Below are 18,228 nucleotides of genomic sequence, written 5' to 3'. Positions count from 1 at the left end.
AACTGCTGCTCCTTAAATCAGCAAATTTCAGCAACTTATAAATATAAAAATTTAGAGTAACTTAACATTTACTAAGATACTAACTAATACTATATATTTAAAGTACAGGTTTCTTAGATTGCTTATTCAACTCTATGGACAACAAACAAAAATTTACAGTACTGGTTTTTGCAGTAGTGTATTCATGGATCTCTTTTTAAAACTAATTTAGTTACATTAACCCTATTTCCACTTTTAAAAAATCTGAAATATCTTTTACTCAGAAAATAGTAATATGCTGTAGGAAACAAGGAAGGGAAAATAAAGGACTAAGAACCTAAACTCTTGAAGAAACTATTCCAATGCAAAGTTTAAAGAGCAATACAGAACTCAAATGTTCCTCTTCTACATTTGGGAAAGCAATTCCTAAAAAATTAACCAAAAAAATTCTTTTGCCTCTTTTCATCCATTCACTCTATCAAGATAGCTTCCTGACCTACCATATTTATAAATTCCTTTTTCATATAAAGAATCAGGATATGAGAATAATTAGATTGCTTGAATTCTTAGCTTCGCTTTGCATTAGTTTTATCAGCTATTATTAACAAGTAGCCTCAAGTTCAACAGGGAATTCCATGCAAGCTCAGAGTGGGATGAGATGTATTCCAGACATGCAAACCATATACAGACTTTGTGGAAACACTCCTGTTTTCTCACAATTTCTTCTTTCATGCTATTCCCAAATCCTGATGTCAACTGATTTTTCAATAATGGGTACGATATGGAATGGATCTTCATACCTAATGATCCTAATATTTTAATGTTACTTATAAAGCACTATAACCCACTCAATTTAAAATTATTTCTATACTTACAGTAAGATTTCCAAACAGGAGGTCTATATTCATCTGCATCTGAAAGAATAAAGAACATTACTAAATATTTATAATTTTAAACAAGATATTCTAATCACTAATTTATTTAATATGTATTTGTTGAGGTGTTATTAGTCCTAGGCATTGTGCTAGACACTAAAATTTCAAAAGATTTTTAATCTTAGTCCTTACTTTCTTGGAGTAGTTTCATGAAGATGTTCAAAGAAAATTACTGTATTTATTCAACTGCTTATCACACAAAAACATTAATGTTAATTTTTATTGCTTGTACTCATTTTTTACAGTCTCTGAGGTAATATTCAATAAGGTCTTTGTTTCTTTGGACTTCATGCTATTATTATTTCACTGAAAGACCCCTGAAATCTTTGGAATTTTTTAGTCAAATTGACCAGATAACTTTAAACCTCATAAATATAGTTCTTTATTTCCCCCCACCATATTTGGGGGATTCCAGAGTAACTGGTTTTACTAACATCAGTGAAGTACAGCAAGGTACTGATCTTAGTCTTCATACAACCTGGACAATCAAAACCAGGAAATGAGAAACACGTCAGTGGAAGGGAGCCTATCTAGGGAGCCACAAAGAACATGAGGTGAACATCTGCTCTTCAGGCCCATTTCCCTTCACTCTGCTTGAGTGTGGATGCAGGAGACAGTGTGGAGAGGCAGTGGGAAGAGAAGGAAATACAAACACACAAGGGAAGTGGGGGAATTAGAGAAAGGAGAGGGGACACTGTTGGTCATCAGTAAAAGCACAACTGGGAAATAATCTTGTCAGCCAAAAGTGCTGCCTGCAAGGCCATGTGGCCAAACCAGCTGACACAGCATCTTGGTGTGGGAAGGTGCGGCTAGCCACCTCACCTGGCTCTGCTGGCATCCAACATGAACTCATTAAAGAAATTATTTTGCCAAAAATCTGGGTCTCCAAGGAGGCCATAAAATTCCTGGAAAATTTATTGAGAAGACTAAATCTAACACATGCAGGTCAGGTAAAAATGGCTATAGAGTAGAAATATTAGGCACCCAACTCCCAACTTTTAAAATGAAATCAAACAATTTATGATGTGTTATAAACCACACAAACACTTTGAGGGCTATGACAAGACTACTAATAATAGGCATAAGGACACAAAAAGGAAATTCTAAGCTACATAGAAATTGCTTGGCACTCAAAAGTATTCAAACATGTCTTCTTAAAGAATAAAAGATTACATGAGTAAATGAATAATGAACTAAGTAATACAATACAGTTGATTCCTATTATGATAGTTACATTCGATAGTCACTTTGAACAATGAATTTGTGCCTATTGAACCATTGCTGCTAGGGGAAACACAAAGTAAGGTTTCTGTGGGCCTCTAGTCACAACATTTTCATCAACCAAACAATACATAACCTTGTTTTGTGTGTGTTTCTGTTCAAAGACACCTTACTTCATATAATTGTTGATTGATTAACATTGACTTCATGGCCAATAGCACTATAATTCATGTCACAGTGAAGTTTATCCAACACATACATCTCCTTCCTAAGATACATCAGAGCCTTCTTGTGCTTAAGAACACCAGGCAGCAGTTCAGCACTATGCTTGCCGGCCATTTTAAACAGCAAAATCACCTGGCATCAGGAAGCCCAAACACAGAAGAAACAGCAAGTAAAATGGATGGAGCAAAGATTCAAAGGAAGGAGGAGGTAAGGGCTCAAAAGTCACAGGTGGTAGCAAGGCCTGGGAAGGTGGAGAGAGTTCTACTTCTAAGAGGGAAAGTAAGAAGACTGGTTCTGCTTGTGACATTCTCCTCTGTGACTGCAAGAAATCTAAACAAATGCAAGAAGAAAAAAAAAAAGAGATAAGTGAACTATATAAAGATCACATTGATTAGTAAGTACAGTATGACCACATTTTTATAAATAAAAGAAATGTGTATGTACATGTGATTAGGTATGTGCATGTGTACATACGGGGGCAGAGGAACAAGGAGAGAGAGTATGGAAGACCTAGTACAACATACTAACTCATTTGGCAGTAGTTACCTCTGCCTGGATCAGCCTTTCTCATCCAGGTTCCTCATCTGAACCATAAAGCACAGAAAAATGTTTTGAGTGACTATTTTCTCAGTACTCCCATGTGTGGTAGATAACCAGTGTCTCTCTAGAAGCACAGAAGAGAAGTTAACTTATTATATACAATGGAGACCCTAGGCCACTGAGGTGTTATTTTCTCCCAGAACCAGGAGGACAAAGGCTTCTCTAGACAGTAATTTTTTACTTAATATATCTATGTAATTTTTAAAAATTATACAATGAATGTATTACATTTGTGCTAAGGAAGAAAAAGAACTATTAAAAAAAGTACTAAGACAGTATATCTTGCTCCCTTTGGGCTCCTAAGAGTTTTATGACTTATGAGTATTCTATTAATAGAGTTCTAGTTCTTTTCCAAAATAACTAGTTCTGATTAGATTTTAAAAAGATAAGCAATATTCAGTTACTACATGAAACAGTCAAGAAATTTGACAGCCTAGGGACTTTTTTTAGTTTAGTTTTATCAGACATTGATCTGATAAATACTTTAATTTACTTTACTCCATGGAAAGTTTAGTTGTCCTATCAAGTTTGGTTAGCTGTTCTGAATTATATAAAATTAAAATTTTCTAAAACTTCAAAAAAAAAAAAGTACTAAGATAACTATTTGTGAAAAGAGAAAAATATGGAAACTGTTTCCATTAGAGAAAAGTCCCATTTAAGGAACTCCACAGGAAGTTCTGTTTTGAGTGGACTCTTAAAATCATATTTCCAGTCCGAGATGTTTAGAAATCAACTTTCTGGCAATTTTATATATAAAGCACCATCTTCTAAAGTCCCTGAATTCCCACTCAGAATCTCTGTGGAAATCTTCATTTATCAGTTCTCTCTGTTTTAACTGAATCTGCTGAATGGCAAGCATTCATTGTGAAAAACAGAACGGTTTTTTAATTAAATTTTCTTTCACTTGTGGTTAATTGTTAGAATTGTTGAGTCAAGGAAATCTTACTTTGGCAATATATTTTATCATGCTTATGAAAAATTATTCCAATTTTTTTCTTGCTTTTTAAAACTCAAAGATACAGATTTTAAGCAAGATCTAGTGTTAAACTTGTTTTTGCCTGTCATTTTCTTTTGGGCTTTTTTTCCCTAAATATAAGTATTTTCAGGACATTCATTTTTTCCTTTAATATTAAAAATTTCAAGATACTTATCTGTACCTTTAGGCAATGTTTAAAGAAACCTTAGCAAAATACATCTAGGATAATATTTTTGATATCATATGATATGATTTACAATATTAGGGCTAATTACTCAAAGTGTTCATTTATTGATTGACAAGATTAAATTTATTTTTATAAATAATGTTCTGAATTTTTAGATTAACTTAAAACATTGTACAATTGAGTAAATCCTTATGCTCCCTCTAATTAGATCTTATTTACATCCAATATATCTATGGATATTGTTGAAAATGACTTTTGAAAACAAAATTAATTTCATTCTTTTTATGATATATGTAGTTAAATCATGAAGTTTAAAATAGCTTAACTTTTTATTTTAAAACAGTTTATTCTAGAACAACATAGAATGTTAAATTTAAGCTGTTTATTGTTTTAGGCTCAAACCACAATAGCTTTTACAACTTTTTAACAATATGATGGGTTTTCTCAAAAGGACTATGCTGCATTTTAAATGAGGTTTAAATTAATGACACATGAACACCCAAAAACTATGTGATTAATCTTGTAAAGCACATTTGTTTCAGATTGCCTTTGGCTTGAAAATTAACAATTTTGATTTCTATAAAAAAGAATGATATTTATTGATACAAAAAAGAACATTTCTTTCCTTCAAATGAAGACTCAGCTTTCAGCCAACTGACAAGAGATTCCCTGTCCTGTTTTAATCAGAAAATGTAAGGCACTGAAGATATTTTGCTGTTTTGTTTCTGTACCAAATTTTGGCACATCAAAGTAATGAGATGTTTGTGATCACAAAACTCTTACTATAAAGAGATCTTTTAAAAGAACAAGGGAATAAAGTTCGCAATAAATACCAATTACTATTATTAATATTTCAAAGAGTCACAAAGAAAACCACCAACCCTCTTCCTATAAAAGAAATGTATTTCTTGGAATACAAAAATTCCCAGTAAATATTAAAACTCTCATAATAACAGAGACAATTCTAAACTAATGAAGAAACGAATAAATATGGTTTCTAGATTAAAAGTAAACTAGGCTTCTAGGTACCTCATATCCTGACTAAACTTTCCTAGAAAATGCTTCAAAATGTGGTAAGAAAGCATTTCAACTAAGATAATTAAAATTCACTCTACAAAGTCTTGGCCAAATCAGGTCAGTTAAATTCACCCTTAGAAGAAACAAAGTTATTTAAAACTGTTCCACGTTGAAAACTGATGTGTCATAATAAAATTGTGACAGAAATAAACTATCTTTAAAACCAAAGATAATTGTTTTTAATTCTTCAGGGAATAATGACCCAGAACTGTTAAAATATGGGGGGAGGAAATCTTGCAAGACTGTGCAACTCCAGTGCTCACAGGTCATCAAAGATCTCCAAAACCAATTATTTTGCAAATAAACAGCATTCAAGTCTTCCCAGGGACCCAAGCTTGGGCCAACAAAGCCTCCTAAATGAAATGTGAACCAAACTTGGAAACTGCTCCTTTTTACAACTGAAGCTTGGCCTTTTATTAGAAGACCTAAGCTATGTTTCTTTCCTCTAACCAATTTGGCAGACCTAGCGAACACCCTACACACACAAGTCCTCCTGCTTACTTTCACCTTTCCATTGTACTCTTAGAAACAAAAAGCTGTACACAGGAACTGGGTCATTCAACTCAATTCAAAGGTAAGGGCTGTCATTTTCCAATCTACTATTTCTTTTCCTAGACAACAAGTTATTCCTCTCTGATGTTTCTTGTTAAAAGATTTGATAATTTCTGATAATATTTACCTAAATACGTTGGTACATTAACAGAAAGTCCTCAGATAGGCCAACTTAACCACCAGTTTTCCATCAGAACTTCAAGGGGAGATTTAGCTCCTACCAACCTCTCAATAACACCTCAGCATTCTCAAATGGGCTTCCATTTGGACTTGGCTTGGTAAGTAAAAATGTTCACCTTAATAATATGATACATTTCCTAAAACCCTTTACCATTAAAAAATTAGAATACACAACATTCAACAATAAAGTATATAGGCTTTTGCTTGGTTTCTCTGAATCTCACAATGTCTACAATTAAGCTACAATAAATTAATTTTTATGAAGTCCTTGTAGTTTATCTTTGAAAGAATATACCATATACTATGCACATTTCACCACACACAAAAAAGAATATACTTGATGAACACTTTTTCCAAATAAAACAACTTAGACTTTTAACCATCCAGAGCACTTGAAGTTACAGGTATTAAAGATGAAACCACATGAAAACTCTGCAGATTTTTTACTTTTTTTTTTTTGATGTAATATCATTTTATTCATCCATATTTTATTTATTTATTAGATTTTTTTACTTTTTACAAATACAAATTCTGGAAAATAACCAACTAAAAATATACTTTAGTGGGATCTTCCTAGTTATTTACCTAAGAACTATAACTCCATTCTCTGAAATGTCTCACCTCCTTCTCTATACAGTAGACACAGTATATATATCCTCCTTGCCCTTTTCTTAAAGGAAGAGTTGCTAACATTGTTCTTGCTGTTATTCATCCTTTGGGATAAAATATTCCCAGCACATGCATTTCCCATACACCAACCCAGTCTTGCAGCAATGACTCACTTGGATCCTTGCCCTTGGAAAAGGAGTCTATCACCATAGTCTCAGCCTTAGGAGTATACAATAGAATATATTTATTAATATTTACATTATTTTTTAACACAGATTTATAGAATAATTAGGGTTTCTCAAGGATAAGAGTCAGTATGTCATTTTGCAGGTAAGCACTAAAACAGCAACCTTTCAGAATCTTGCCTTACGTCAGTATTTTCAAGTTTATTCAGGAGGACAGGTACTCAGAAAACAGGAAATAAAAACCCTTAAACTATGGGGAAAAGAGAGAGAACACTATTACTAATTAGATATTACAGATAACTGATATGGCAAAAGATGACAACATTCCTCATCTTTCATGACTATTTTCCAATGCACTTCTCTGCAAAATTAACCAGTCACATTTTTTTTAAAAAAGGTAGATCTTAAAGAACACGGCAAAGCTTGCTTTAGATTACAAAATGTAGAGCCAAATGTGGAATAATAAGACAGCTCATAACTGTAGGAAAGAGCAGAGTCAGATATGGAAGTAATACTGTGTCAACCACAAATGAGTGGAGCTGGATAATTCCAAGCACATGCTATGTCCCAAGGTATAATAAAATGCTCAGCATGGTTTAATTAACTGTGCTTTGACTGCACACATGACAGTATAGGCTGCCAAGATGCAGAAATTCTTTGGAAATGAGAACGTGTAATCCAAATTGATACCTAGTTTTGACTGATAGCTATTGGTACCTATTTTTCTTCCTCTGAGAACGTAATTCAGGGCATGAAAGATCTTTGTTGCTATCAGTTGCATCCATGAAGACCTAAAATGAACATGTAATGGACTTAGTCTTAAAGAAGTTCCCGTACTGTGCAGACATTAGGAGCAACTAACTGAAAGTATAATAGCAACAAAAGCCCACCTTTTCTCAATTCTAAAATCCAAATGTTTCAAGAAGTGGAAGTATTTTTATAACTCATTTGCCAGCAAACTCTGGTCTGACCTAAACCTAAAAGTATTTTTATAATTCTTTTTGACTCATTAGTGGCAAAAACCTCATCTGAACAGATGTGAGAATATTTACAGTCTGTTTACTCCACTGAGTGTGACTGTTCTTGTTTCATTGGAGAAATATTAGTATGTGTACAGAGTGATGTCTCAGACACTGGTAGCAGATACAATATATTATAAAATATACTTTACATGTATTTGTCTCTATATGTATATATGAAGTGTATTACCTTTCTAAAATCTGGAAAATTTTGAATTATAATACACATCTGTTATCAAGGGTTTTGGATAAGCGATCAAAGACCTACCACTATTATTAATATTTATGGCTGATCATGTTAAAACATAAATCAGAACATGACACTCTTCTGTTAGATTCTCTCCAACGACTTCCTGTACAAAAGTCAAATTATTTACAACTGCCTGTAAGGTTGCTATTCAAAGAGGACCAGAATGTTCTCTGATATGGTTTCAATCTCAGTTGCATCTGACCTTTAGGAAACTGCCATTTCTCAAGTTTTAGTGTAGAAAATATCTCTTTTCCAACTACCGGTAAGACTGCTATTCAGAGAGGACCACAACAGTGACATTACTTATAATTTGTTAGAAATACAGAATTGCAGGACCCATCTCCAACTATGAATTAGAATCCGCATTTTCACAAGATCTCCAGGTGATGTGCATGCACCTGATTTTCCAGAAGCACTGACTTACAAGACTCCAGATCATCTGACCCTCCTCCCTTGCTGAATTCATCTCCTACTTATCTTCCCCTCACCCATTTTTCTCTAGCTTCTTTGGTTTCCTTGCCACTCATCAAACATATGAGAAACACTTCCACCTAGCTGTCTCTCAGACTGGAATGTTCCTCCTGCAGGTATTTCCACCTATGAGGGATATGATCTGTTCCCTCACTTGCTTCAGTTCTTTATTCTAAAGTCACCTTCTAAACGAGGCCTTCTCTATAACCATTATCTAAAATGTTCAAAACCCCCACAATGTATATTCTCCTCAGTTTTCACTAGCTGTCATTTTTTTCTCTTTTGTATTTATCACAATCCAAAATACTAACCTTTTACCAAATTATGTTTGAAAAAGACATATGCACCTCTATGTTTATCGCAGCACTATTTACAATAGCCAAGAAATGGAAGCAACCTAAGTGTCCATCAGTAGATGAATGGATAAAGAAGATGTGGTACATATACACAATGGAATATTATTCAGCCATAAGAAGAAAACAAATCCTACCATTTGCAACAACATGGATGGAGCTAGAGGGTATTATGCTCAGTGAAATAAGCCAGGCCGAGAACGACAAGTACCAAATGATTTCACTCATCTGTGGAGTATCAGAACAAAGAAAAAAACTGAAGGAACAAAACAGCAGCAGACTCTCAGAATCCAAGAATGGACTAATAGTTACCAAAGGGAAAGGGACTGGGAAGGATGGGTGGGAAGGGAGGGATAAGGGGAAAAAAAGGGGCATTACTACTAGGAGACATAATGTGGGGGTGGGGGGGCACAGGGAGGGCCGTACAACACAGAGAAGACAGTAGTGATTCTGTAGCATCTTACTATGCTGATGGACAGTGACTGTAATGGGGTATGTTGGGGGGACTTGATGATGGGGGGAGTCTAGTAAACATAATGTTGCACATGTAATTGTAGATTAATGATATCAAAAAAAAAAGAAGTTACGTGCCCTTTTCACTATATTGACATTTGTACTAGTAGTGCAAAAGCTCTAGTGGGCAAAACTGCTGGTGCTTCAGCACACAGAAAATGCAATGGCACCAAACTGTCAGTTGTCACTGTATTCTTGTCACCATACATTCATAGTTGTAAAAAAAATTTCAATTTCACTTAGGAATGTCCTTGATGAATTGAAGAAGTTTAAAAAATATTAATTTTATGAAATCTTGACCCAAGTATGTATCTATTTAATATTGTGTGGTTAAATGAGAAGTGTGTATAAGACATATCTGCTGCATACTGCAGTATGTCTTGAGGACAAGCACATGTGAGATCATTTGAGTTGTGAGCTGAACTAGCTGCAGTTTTCGGAATGTCAACTTTGTGAACAATTTTATAAACATTTCACTGGAGAGAATGACTGGCAAGCAAACTATTCAGACTTGGGTATCTGGGTAGAGATTTTCTTGAAAATGAGCGAAGTGACCTTGTTACTTCCAAGAAAACAACTGATGGTATTTACTGCCAGTCAAAAATAATCCAGGCTTTGAAGTGAAAATTAGAATTTGGGGAGACTTGTATCCACCAGTTTGTTAATATGTAAAGACTTTTCTGAGGAGATCAATAATTGGTAGTAAAGAATCTGATTTGTTAATATATTATACAATGAAATGTGTTAACATCTGTGTGATACAAAGATTCATAAGAAATATGTATTTAGTCATTCAGATGATCAAAATATATTTCTCAGATGTATTTAGTCTTAGTTCTGAAAAAATGCTTCAGAGCCATGAAGGTGAAATGGGTGTCTTGTTATGTTAACAGAGAGACTTCTGGACTCCACACAGGTGCAGGGGCTGGATGCAAGAGGAACCAACCATGTGATTAGAAGGTAGGAACTTTTAGCCCCCAAGCTCCAACCTCCTGGGAGGGAAGAGGGGCTTGAGTCAGCCATGGCCAATGACTCAGTTACAATTGTGACTATGCGATAAAGCCTTCACAAACACCAATAGTAGAGCATTTGCTCCTTTTTGTGCATCCTGCTTCCTGTCCAGAGAGAGAGCTTCTATGCTTGGGGAACCAGAATTCTTCCTTATGCCACCTCAGTCCACAGTTAAAAGCTTCTTTATCTGGGACCTTGCCCTATGTATCTCTTCATCTGGCTATTAACTTGTATCCTTTACAGTATCCTTTATTAAACTGGTAAATATAAGTGTTTCTCTGAGTTCTGTGAGACAGTGTAGCAAATAAATGGAACCTAAGGGGGAGGTGGTTGGAACTTCTAATATGGAATTGGTGGGGGAGCAGTCTTATGGGACTGAGCCCTTAATCTGGGGAATCTGGTGCTGTCTTCAGCCAACTGAGTTGAATTCTGGGACACACTGCTGGTGCTTATGAAATGCTAGGTGTGGTGCATGAGAAAACCCCCTCCCCTCCACACACACATTGGAATTGGGTCTGGGAACCCAAACAGAATTTGGAAGATTTGCATAATTCAATGCAATTCAATATTTTTGAAATGACAAATGCATGACAGAACAAAATCATGCATGAGTAAAAGCAGTCAAAGTACAAAACAGACCAAAATGTAACAAAGTACAGAATGTTCTCTGCTGTGGTTTCAGTCTCAGTTGCCTCTGACCTTTAAGAAACTGCCATTTCTCAAGTTCTAGTGTAGAAAATATCTCTTTTCCAACTACTTATCTGTATAAGGCCACATCTTCCTTCATATTCTCCAAACAACATATTACAACAGATTATTGCAGATGAGCTTTCTTCTAAGCTAGATATTAAAGTTTCTAAAAACATAAAAGAATGACACTCTTCTCACTACTTTAGAGTTATATTTCAAAAAAATGTTACTGATGCTAACATGTAATGGGCTTATTATTATTTTTAAATCAACTGATATTTTAAATTTTTCTCAATTTTATTTTCAAATACAGTAAATAATAATACATATAACCCACATAAATAAATGCTCCTTAGGTTCTTCAATAATGTTGAAGAAGGGTCCTGAGATTAAAATGTTTGAGAACCACTGTACTAAAATGTTAACTAGCAGGTAGTAATAAATTTTGTTGCACTGAATACTTACATTGTGCTAGGCTCTTGTTAAATGCTTTTAACACTTATTTATGCCTCTCAGCAGCCTCATAAAGTAGGTATTATTACTAGCACCATTTTTACATATAAGAACCAGTACTTAAGAGAGAGCAAGTCATTTGTTTAAAGTCACTGGCAGCAGAGCCAGTACCAGAGCTGAGATCACGTGACTACAGGTTCCCCAGCCATTGCTGTGTTCCTAACCACTATTGATACTATAATAAAGCATACTAGGTTAGAAACTAGGCAAACAGTGCAAAGTCAGGTGACTACATTAAAAAATATCAAGGCAATAAAAAAGGGCCAAAATAAACAGACACATGAAAAGATGCTCCACATCACTAAACATCAGGGAAATGCAAATTAAAACCACAATGAGATATCACCTCACACCAGTTAGGATGGCCAACATTGAAAAGACTAGGAACAACAAATGCTGGTGAGGATACAGAGAAAGGGGAACCCTCCTACACTGCTGGTGGGAATGTAAACTAGTTCAATAATTTCGGAAAGCAATATGAAGGTTCCTCAAAAAACTAAGAACAGAAATACCATTTGACCCCAGAATTCCACTCCTAGGAATTTACCCAAAGAAAACAACTCAGATTCATAAAGACATATACACCCCTATATCTATCACAGCACTATTTACAGTAGCCAAGATATGGAAGGAACTTAAGTGTCCATCAGTAGATGAATGAATAAAGAAGGTGTGGTACATATACACAATGGAATACTATTCAGCCATAAGAAAGAAACAAATCCTACCATTTGTGACAGCATAGATGGAGCTGGTGGGTGTTGTGCTCGGTGGGGTGGGTCGGGTAGAGAGGGACGGGTGCTGGGTGATTTCCCTCATTTGTGAGGTGTGGCAACGAAGCAAAACTGAAAAAACAAAATAGCAGCAGACTCACAGACTCCAAGGGACTAGTAGTTACCAAAGGGGAGGGGTGGGGGAGGGCGGGTGGGGAGGGAGGGAGAAGGGGATTGTGTGGTATCATGATTGGTACATACGGTGTGTGTGGAGTCACGGGGAAGACTGTGTAGCTCAGAGAAGGCAAATAGGGACTCTGTGGCATCTTACCACACTGATGGACAGTGACTGCAGTGGGGTATGAGGGGGTACTTGATAATAAGGGTGAATGTAATAACCACATTGTTTTTCTTGTGAAACCTTCATAAGTATATATCAATGATACCTTAATTTTAAAAAAGGGTCAAAATACAAAGTCAAATGGGTAGGGGACTGAAGGAGGTTCATGTGAGCACAAGAAAGGCAAAGGCAACTCAGAGGCAGAATGCAGGATGTCTGAGGAAGTATTTCAAGCATAGCCCATTGGGTACAACAACTATCAGTAGACTAAAGAATGAACAACCAAACCCCTGAGGTGTCTATTTAGCTTCAAGACCAGCTTCCAAGGACGGTACAGACAAGCTAGTGTCCTTTACGGTCAGCTTCACTCATGATGCTATTAACATCTTCTGGATGCTATTGGTCTCCCTGTAGCTCAAGTCTGAGTAATGCATTTAATGAAATGTTTAGGATAGTCTCTGGTTCCCATGCCCAAAGAGTTTCTACATACTAAATCTATCAACTCCAGTAAGTGCCTTCTCTCAGACCCACAGCAGGGTGATACCCTGAAGTTTCATCATCTTGACTGGGTTAGTAACAAGAAGGGTACTTAACTGTGTGCATTTTATGAAGGAGTCCTATAAGGTCTAGAACAGTAATTCATTCCCATCTTCAAATTTTCCTAAGGTAAAAATCCCACTAGAATATTCAGATATACTTTCCGCAATCTTTAAATTTCTACTTCTTATAATATTTAAACCATGAATCACTTTTGTTAAAGATGATTTAAAAATAAGTGATCTAGGATTGAGAAGGAAAACAAGATGTAGCGGATGGCAGAACAGCAGTCATTTTAGCAATGCAGCCTTCAGACAGCGGAAGTCAGGGCAACGGAAGTGAAACCTGAGACCCACTCCCCTCACTCTACTGAGAAGGGGGCCATGAAGTCAGGTCAGACTGTTCGCCTGTGTGCTCAGTGCTGAGACTGAGGAATTAAGCTACATAACCCTATCAGAAATAAGGTTTGAAAAATTCTTACTCAGCTCTGCATATGGAAGACTAGAAATAGAAAAATACAACCTCTTAGTATGCATAATATCTGCAGCAATGGGAAAAAAAAGTGAATTTATAAGAATATTCTCAAAATATTGGATGGAGATCCTGAAAAGTTCCTAGTATATACAAGGGATGATGAATGACAACTGATACTCGTTTACTCTAGTCTTCTATCTTCATTTTGTATCAGTGAATATAAAAAGAAAATTATGAGGGCTTTCATAACTGCACTAGTGATCCAGAATCACCCTACCACTATTTCTGCCTTAAACCCTTTAGTTCTTCAACCACAAATTCTTCTACATGGGGCTATTGAAGTAAAAATTTAAGATTAGAAAGAGAATACTGGATTACACTGATCATGCTCCTGGTATTTTCCACAGCTGACTGGGCTGCTGTCCAATCATCATATCTCCTTCCTACCACAGCCCCAGGCTTCAACATATGGTATACAGAACTAGAGTGACTCAACATTGTGCTGCATCACAAAACAGGAAACATGCGTATGAAACACAGTTGAATGTCTTAGATTCCACAGAGCACTGTGGTCTTCGTGAAAGACAGCAATGGACCAACTGAGGCTGCTCAAAGCCCAGTCACAAAATACAATCTTCTGAGGAAGGGCAGAAGCCCAGAGCAGAAGCTGACAATATATCTGTCAGGAAAATCATGAAAAAGTAAGTTCTGGGGTATTTCCCTATGAACATATCAAGCAAAAGAACAAGGATGCCTGAGCGCTGCACCCCCGGGGTACTGAGGAAGAAGAGGAATTATGCACCATCCGCCAGGCTGGTGTGAGATTCAGGACTGACTGAAGACCTGTTTCACTTTGTGCTACTGGCTTTGGCAGTACAGGGTATTGGTTACAAGCGTGAACTCTGGGGGTGCTCTACTAGCACTCTAATTTAGACTGACCTTGTGGACAAGCCAACTGGACAAATGAGTATTAGCTGTTATTATTAGCCAAAAAAAATTTTTTTTTAATTTGATTCCTGAGATACCTTACATTAAGGAAATTTCTAGGTGCCAGTAGTAAGATTTTCATGTTCTTCAGAACATGTAAGATGTCATAACCTAAGCCCTCACAGAATAACATTCTTGTCATTCTGCAATGAGCATTTCCTAAGCTGTTGAGTTTTTCCTGTAGGATGAATGACAGTTTGACAAAAAAGTGACTATATGATGAGGAATCAGAGTTGGCCAACTGATTTCAGCCAACATTTATCTGATATGATTTCAGTCCCCATGCATATGAGAATTATATATATGACAATCATAAATATATCAATCTATGTATCTACATATGTATATAAATCAAGCAGAGGGAAAAACAGGTACTGGTTAAAACCATATAAAGAAATGTTTGAGTTAAAGCAGTACAAAGGATCTCTTAAATGAATGTAGCTAGAACTCAAATACCCACCGTACTTTACATGTGTAATGTTACAGTCCAACAGTTTTACCAAAAGGAAAAGATAATCAGTTCGTTTTCAATATCAAAAGTCTTCTCTTATTTAATTCGACTTGAAGCAGCTTTCTAATAAGCAATATTATTTGTTATTCAAAAAACCAACTAAGTGATTTATGTCATGCAGCTGTGAACAAGTATTTTGTTTAAAATAGTGTCTGCATGCTTCACTGCATTAACACTGTTAGAATGCCCTCAAGGGCTGAATACTATGGATTGGAAAAGAAAACGTCACTGTCACTGGAAAATGAAAAAAGACTTAACTGATTCAAACCAACATCAAGCAGAGAAATGATAGCAGTGGAAAAACATTTTCTTGTGTCTTTATCTGTCTGTAACAGAGAATTATTTTAAGTCTCTAATAAGACTTAACAGTTCTTATAACAAAAATTAATGAATTTTAATAGTTCATAAGTTAGGTCATTCTGTTTTCTGTTTTCTCATAAATTTTTAAATATTTGGTATATTTGAAAGTCAATGTAAATATGCTAGTAGTATTTTCTCAACAATGAAATGCTCAAAAATAAAAGAGAAGGAATATAATTTCATTCATATCATTAAGAAATACACATAATTGAGACTGAATTCTTTCATGCATATAATATATACATAAAATAAACAATTTCAGAAAACTTGAGTTCTCCATACAAAACATGTGCCTGTCATTTTAAAGAAAATTTTCTTGATTTTTTTATGTAAAAAGCAAATGATAAAAGCCAAAAGCAATGATAAAAACATCATGGAACATACAGACAAAAGCCATACTGCCCACGGAGGTTAACTGTTCTAACAAACCTGCCTAATAGACAAGGAAAATAATTTCTGCATTTTACTGGTAAATATAGTATTTTCTGAAAGTACAAGAAATTCTAAGAAAACTCATGGTGGCAAACAAATGCGTATCAGCTTTACCACCTTATACCTCTACTGCTCAGCAATAAAATGCTGATAGAATCAAAAGCAAGCTAAACCAGTAATTTTTGAAATATCTATTTATAGTATAAATGCAAGTGTTTCCTCTAAAAAGAAAGCATACTGGAGGGAAAATGGTTTTTTTCCTCAATCTATTTGAGAACCAAATTTTCATTTCTGTGATTTCTTCTCTCAGTTCTTTATTTAAAAAATATCCAAGCCTATGAAAATTTTTAAATCGTACAGGATCACCTTTCTTTCATCTAAATTCACTAACTGCATTCTTCCCCATTTGTTACCTCCTCTTCCCTCTTCTCTATCTAACAACTTGGGAGTAAGTTCTGGCATCATAAAACTCCACTCATAAACAGTTCAGCATCTATCTCCTAAAAATAAAACATTCTCCTACACAACCACAATATCATTATCACACCAAGAAATTAACCCTCTCTGAGCCAGGAAAAATATCCATCACCATTTACTATCCAGGTCCATGACACTGATTTTTGCATATTTAAGTTATTTTATGAATAACTTATGTCCCCAGTGGACAGCACCATTCTTTGCAGCCAACTGCTCACCAACTGTCACACAAACACATTTTGTAAATACTGATTCCAGGATTCAAATACACCTCTAATAGATTTTAGCTTATCACTGCTCTGGTTCTTCTTTTTGCACTTGCACTGTCAAAATGCAATGAAGATTTCATATTTCAAAACCATCTTCTTTATGTTCTTACTGGTATTTCTGGTTTTTCCTCTTGTACATGTATACATAACATTTGTGAAAACTCAACTTATAATTTTGTTGAAGAGAAGAAAATCATCTTTATTCCATAACTGCAAAACATTTTCATTTTTAGATTTATAAAACTAATTTAAATGACCAATCCAATAAATCTGTCATTTCTACATCATCCATTTCCTTCCTGTCAGTTTTGTACATACACACCTGTCTTAGGCATTAGTCCTCTCAAGAACTGTATCAGACACCTTTTGGTACACAAACACAAAAAATTAAAAGATAATGTCAATTGTCCCACCAGCAAAACAAGACGGTCCAGATTCTTGCTGAAAAATAGGATGCAAATGAAATTCTTCCTGTTGAATGACTAACTGGATTTGAATACCTTATTTCCTTTTTTCCTTAAACATATATTGTTCATCATCAATTGTTCAATATTAGAAAATTCAAACAATAGTTGACAAGCTTTTTCTATAAGGGACCAGTTAGGAAACATTTTAAGCTTTGCAAGCCAGACCACCTCTGTCTCAACTACTTAACTCTGCCTTTATAGAGGAAACATAGCCATAGACAGTATGTAGGTAGGCATGGTTATTCCCATTTAAGTAATGATGAAGTAATTCTTAGGACCTGGAAGTAGCAAAACGTTTCCAGGTACAGGAAAAATAAGATCATAAAAATCCCTTAATGTATCTTAAGATTTATAAAGAAACTTATATGGCAATTACAAGATACTGTTCTATTTTAAAAATAAGTAAAATTTTCCTTTCTTCTTTAAAAGACACCTTATAAATAGTTAGAATTGCTCAAAAAAGAAACTCAAAAATTAACACTAAGTAAAAAGGACCCTGATGGTATATCCAGGTTTAAGAAAACTATCAAATATCCTCAATTGTGTAAAATATGTCCTTTCATTCTGTTTTGTGTTTTGATCCAGGATCGAATCAAGGTTCACATACTGCATTTAGTTTCCATGTCTCCTTAGTGCTCTTTAACCAAGAACATCCTGCTCCTCTACCTTTTAAAAACATGTTTCATGTGTGGATAAAATTGTAATATTTCCAGAATATCTCTCCTGGCTTTAGTACATCTGCATATCAATAGGCATTCAGAGGTGTAAAGAAGTGTGGCTCTAGTTCATTTGCATCATTTCTCAGGGGTGGAGAAGTTCATCTCCATATCAATGGGTAATTACCTGGGCAAGGAGGGCTTATCTGTACCTGAGGTAAGGGGAGGGCCAGTTTTGCCTCCTCTGTGCGGAAAAGAAAGAAAGGGCCCCAGACTGCAGTTTGTAAGCAATAAACGGATTTAAACTTTATTCCTCCCTGTGACTGATTTCGGTTTTTAGAGGTATTTTGCCCTGGGATTTGCTCTCCCCGGACTTACACATGACAGTGACATTTCAAAAAAATCTGAACCACTTGTCTTGAAGAATGCCCACATTTCTGCATTTCTGTGACTATTTCC

At 35.3% G+C, this 18,228-nt stretch overlaps 1 protein-coding gene across 1 annotated transcript in view; it reads right to left on the bottom strand.

Annotated features, from left to right (window-relative positions):
- CHN1 (chimerin 1) overlaps positions 1 to 18,228 on the bottom strand; it is a 227,407-nt gene that overhangs the window by 171,879 nt on the left and 37,300 nt on the right. Inside the window, exons 3-4 of the mRNA XM_036876945.2 lie at positions 12,275 to 12,391; positions 855 to 893 (exon numbers count right to left, since the gene is read on the bottom strand). Coding sequence (XP_036732840.1) covers positions 855 to 893; positions 12,275 to 12,391 — 156 coding nt within the window. The remainder of the gene's footprint in view (positions 1 to 854; positions 894 to 12,274; positions 12,392 to 18,228) is intronic.

Source organism: Manis pentadactyla, chromosome 6 (genome assembly GCF_030020395.1).
Source record: "Manis pentadactyla isolate mManPen7 chromosome 6, mManPen7.hap1, whole genome shotgun sequence".
In the NCBI taxonomy this organism is placed as follows: domain Eukaryota; kingdom Metazoa; phylum Chordata; class Mammalia; order Pholidota; family Manidae; genus Manis; species Manis pentadactyla.
The sequence above is the reverse complement of the archived record's forward strand: the minus strand, read 5'-3'. Positions and strand labels throughout refer to the sequence as shown.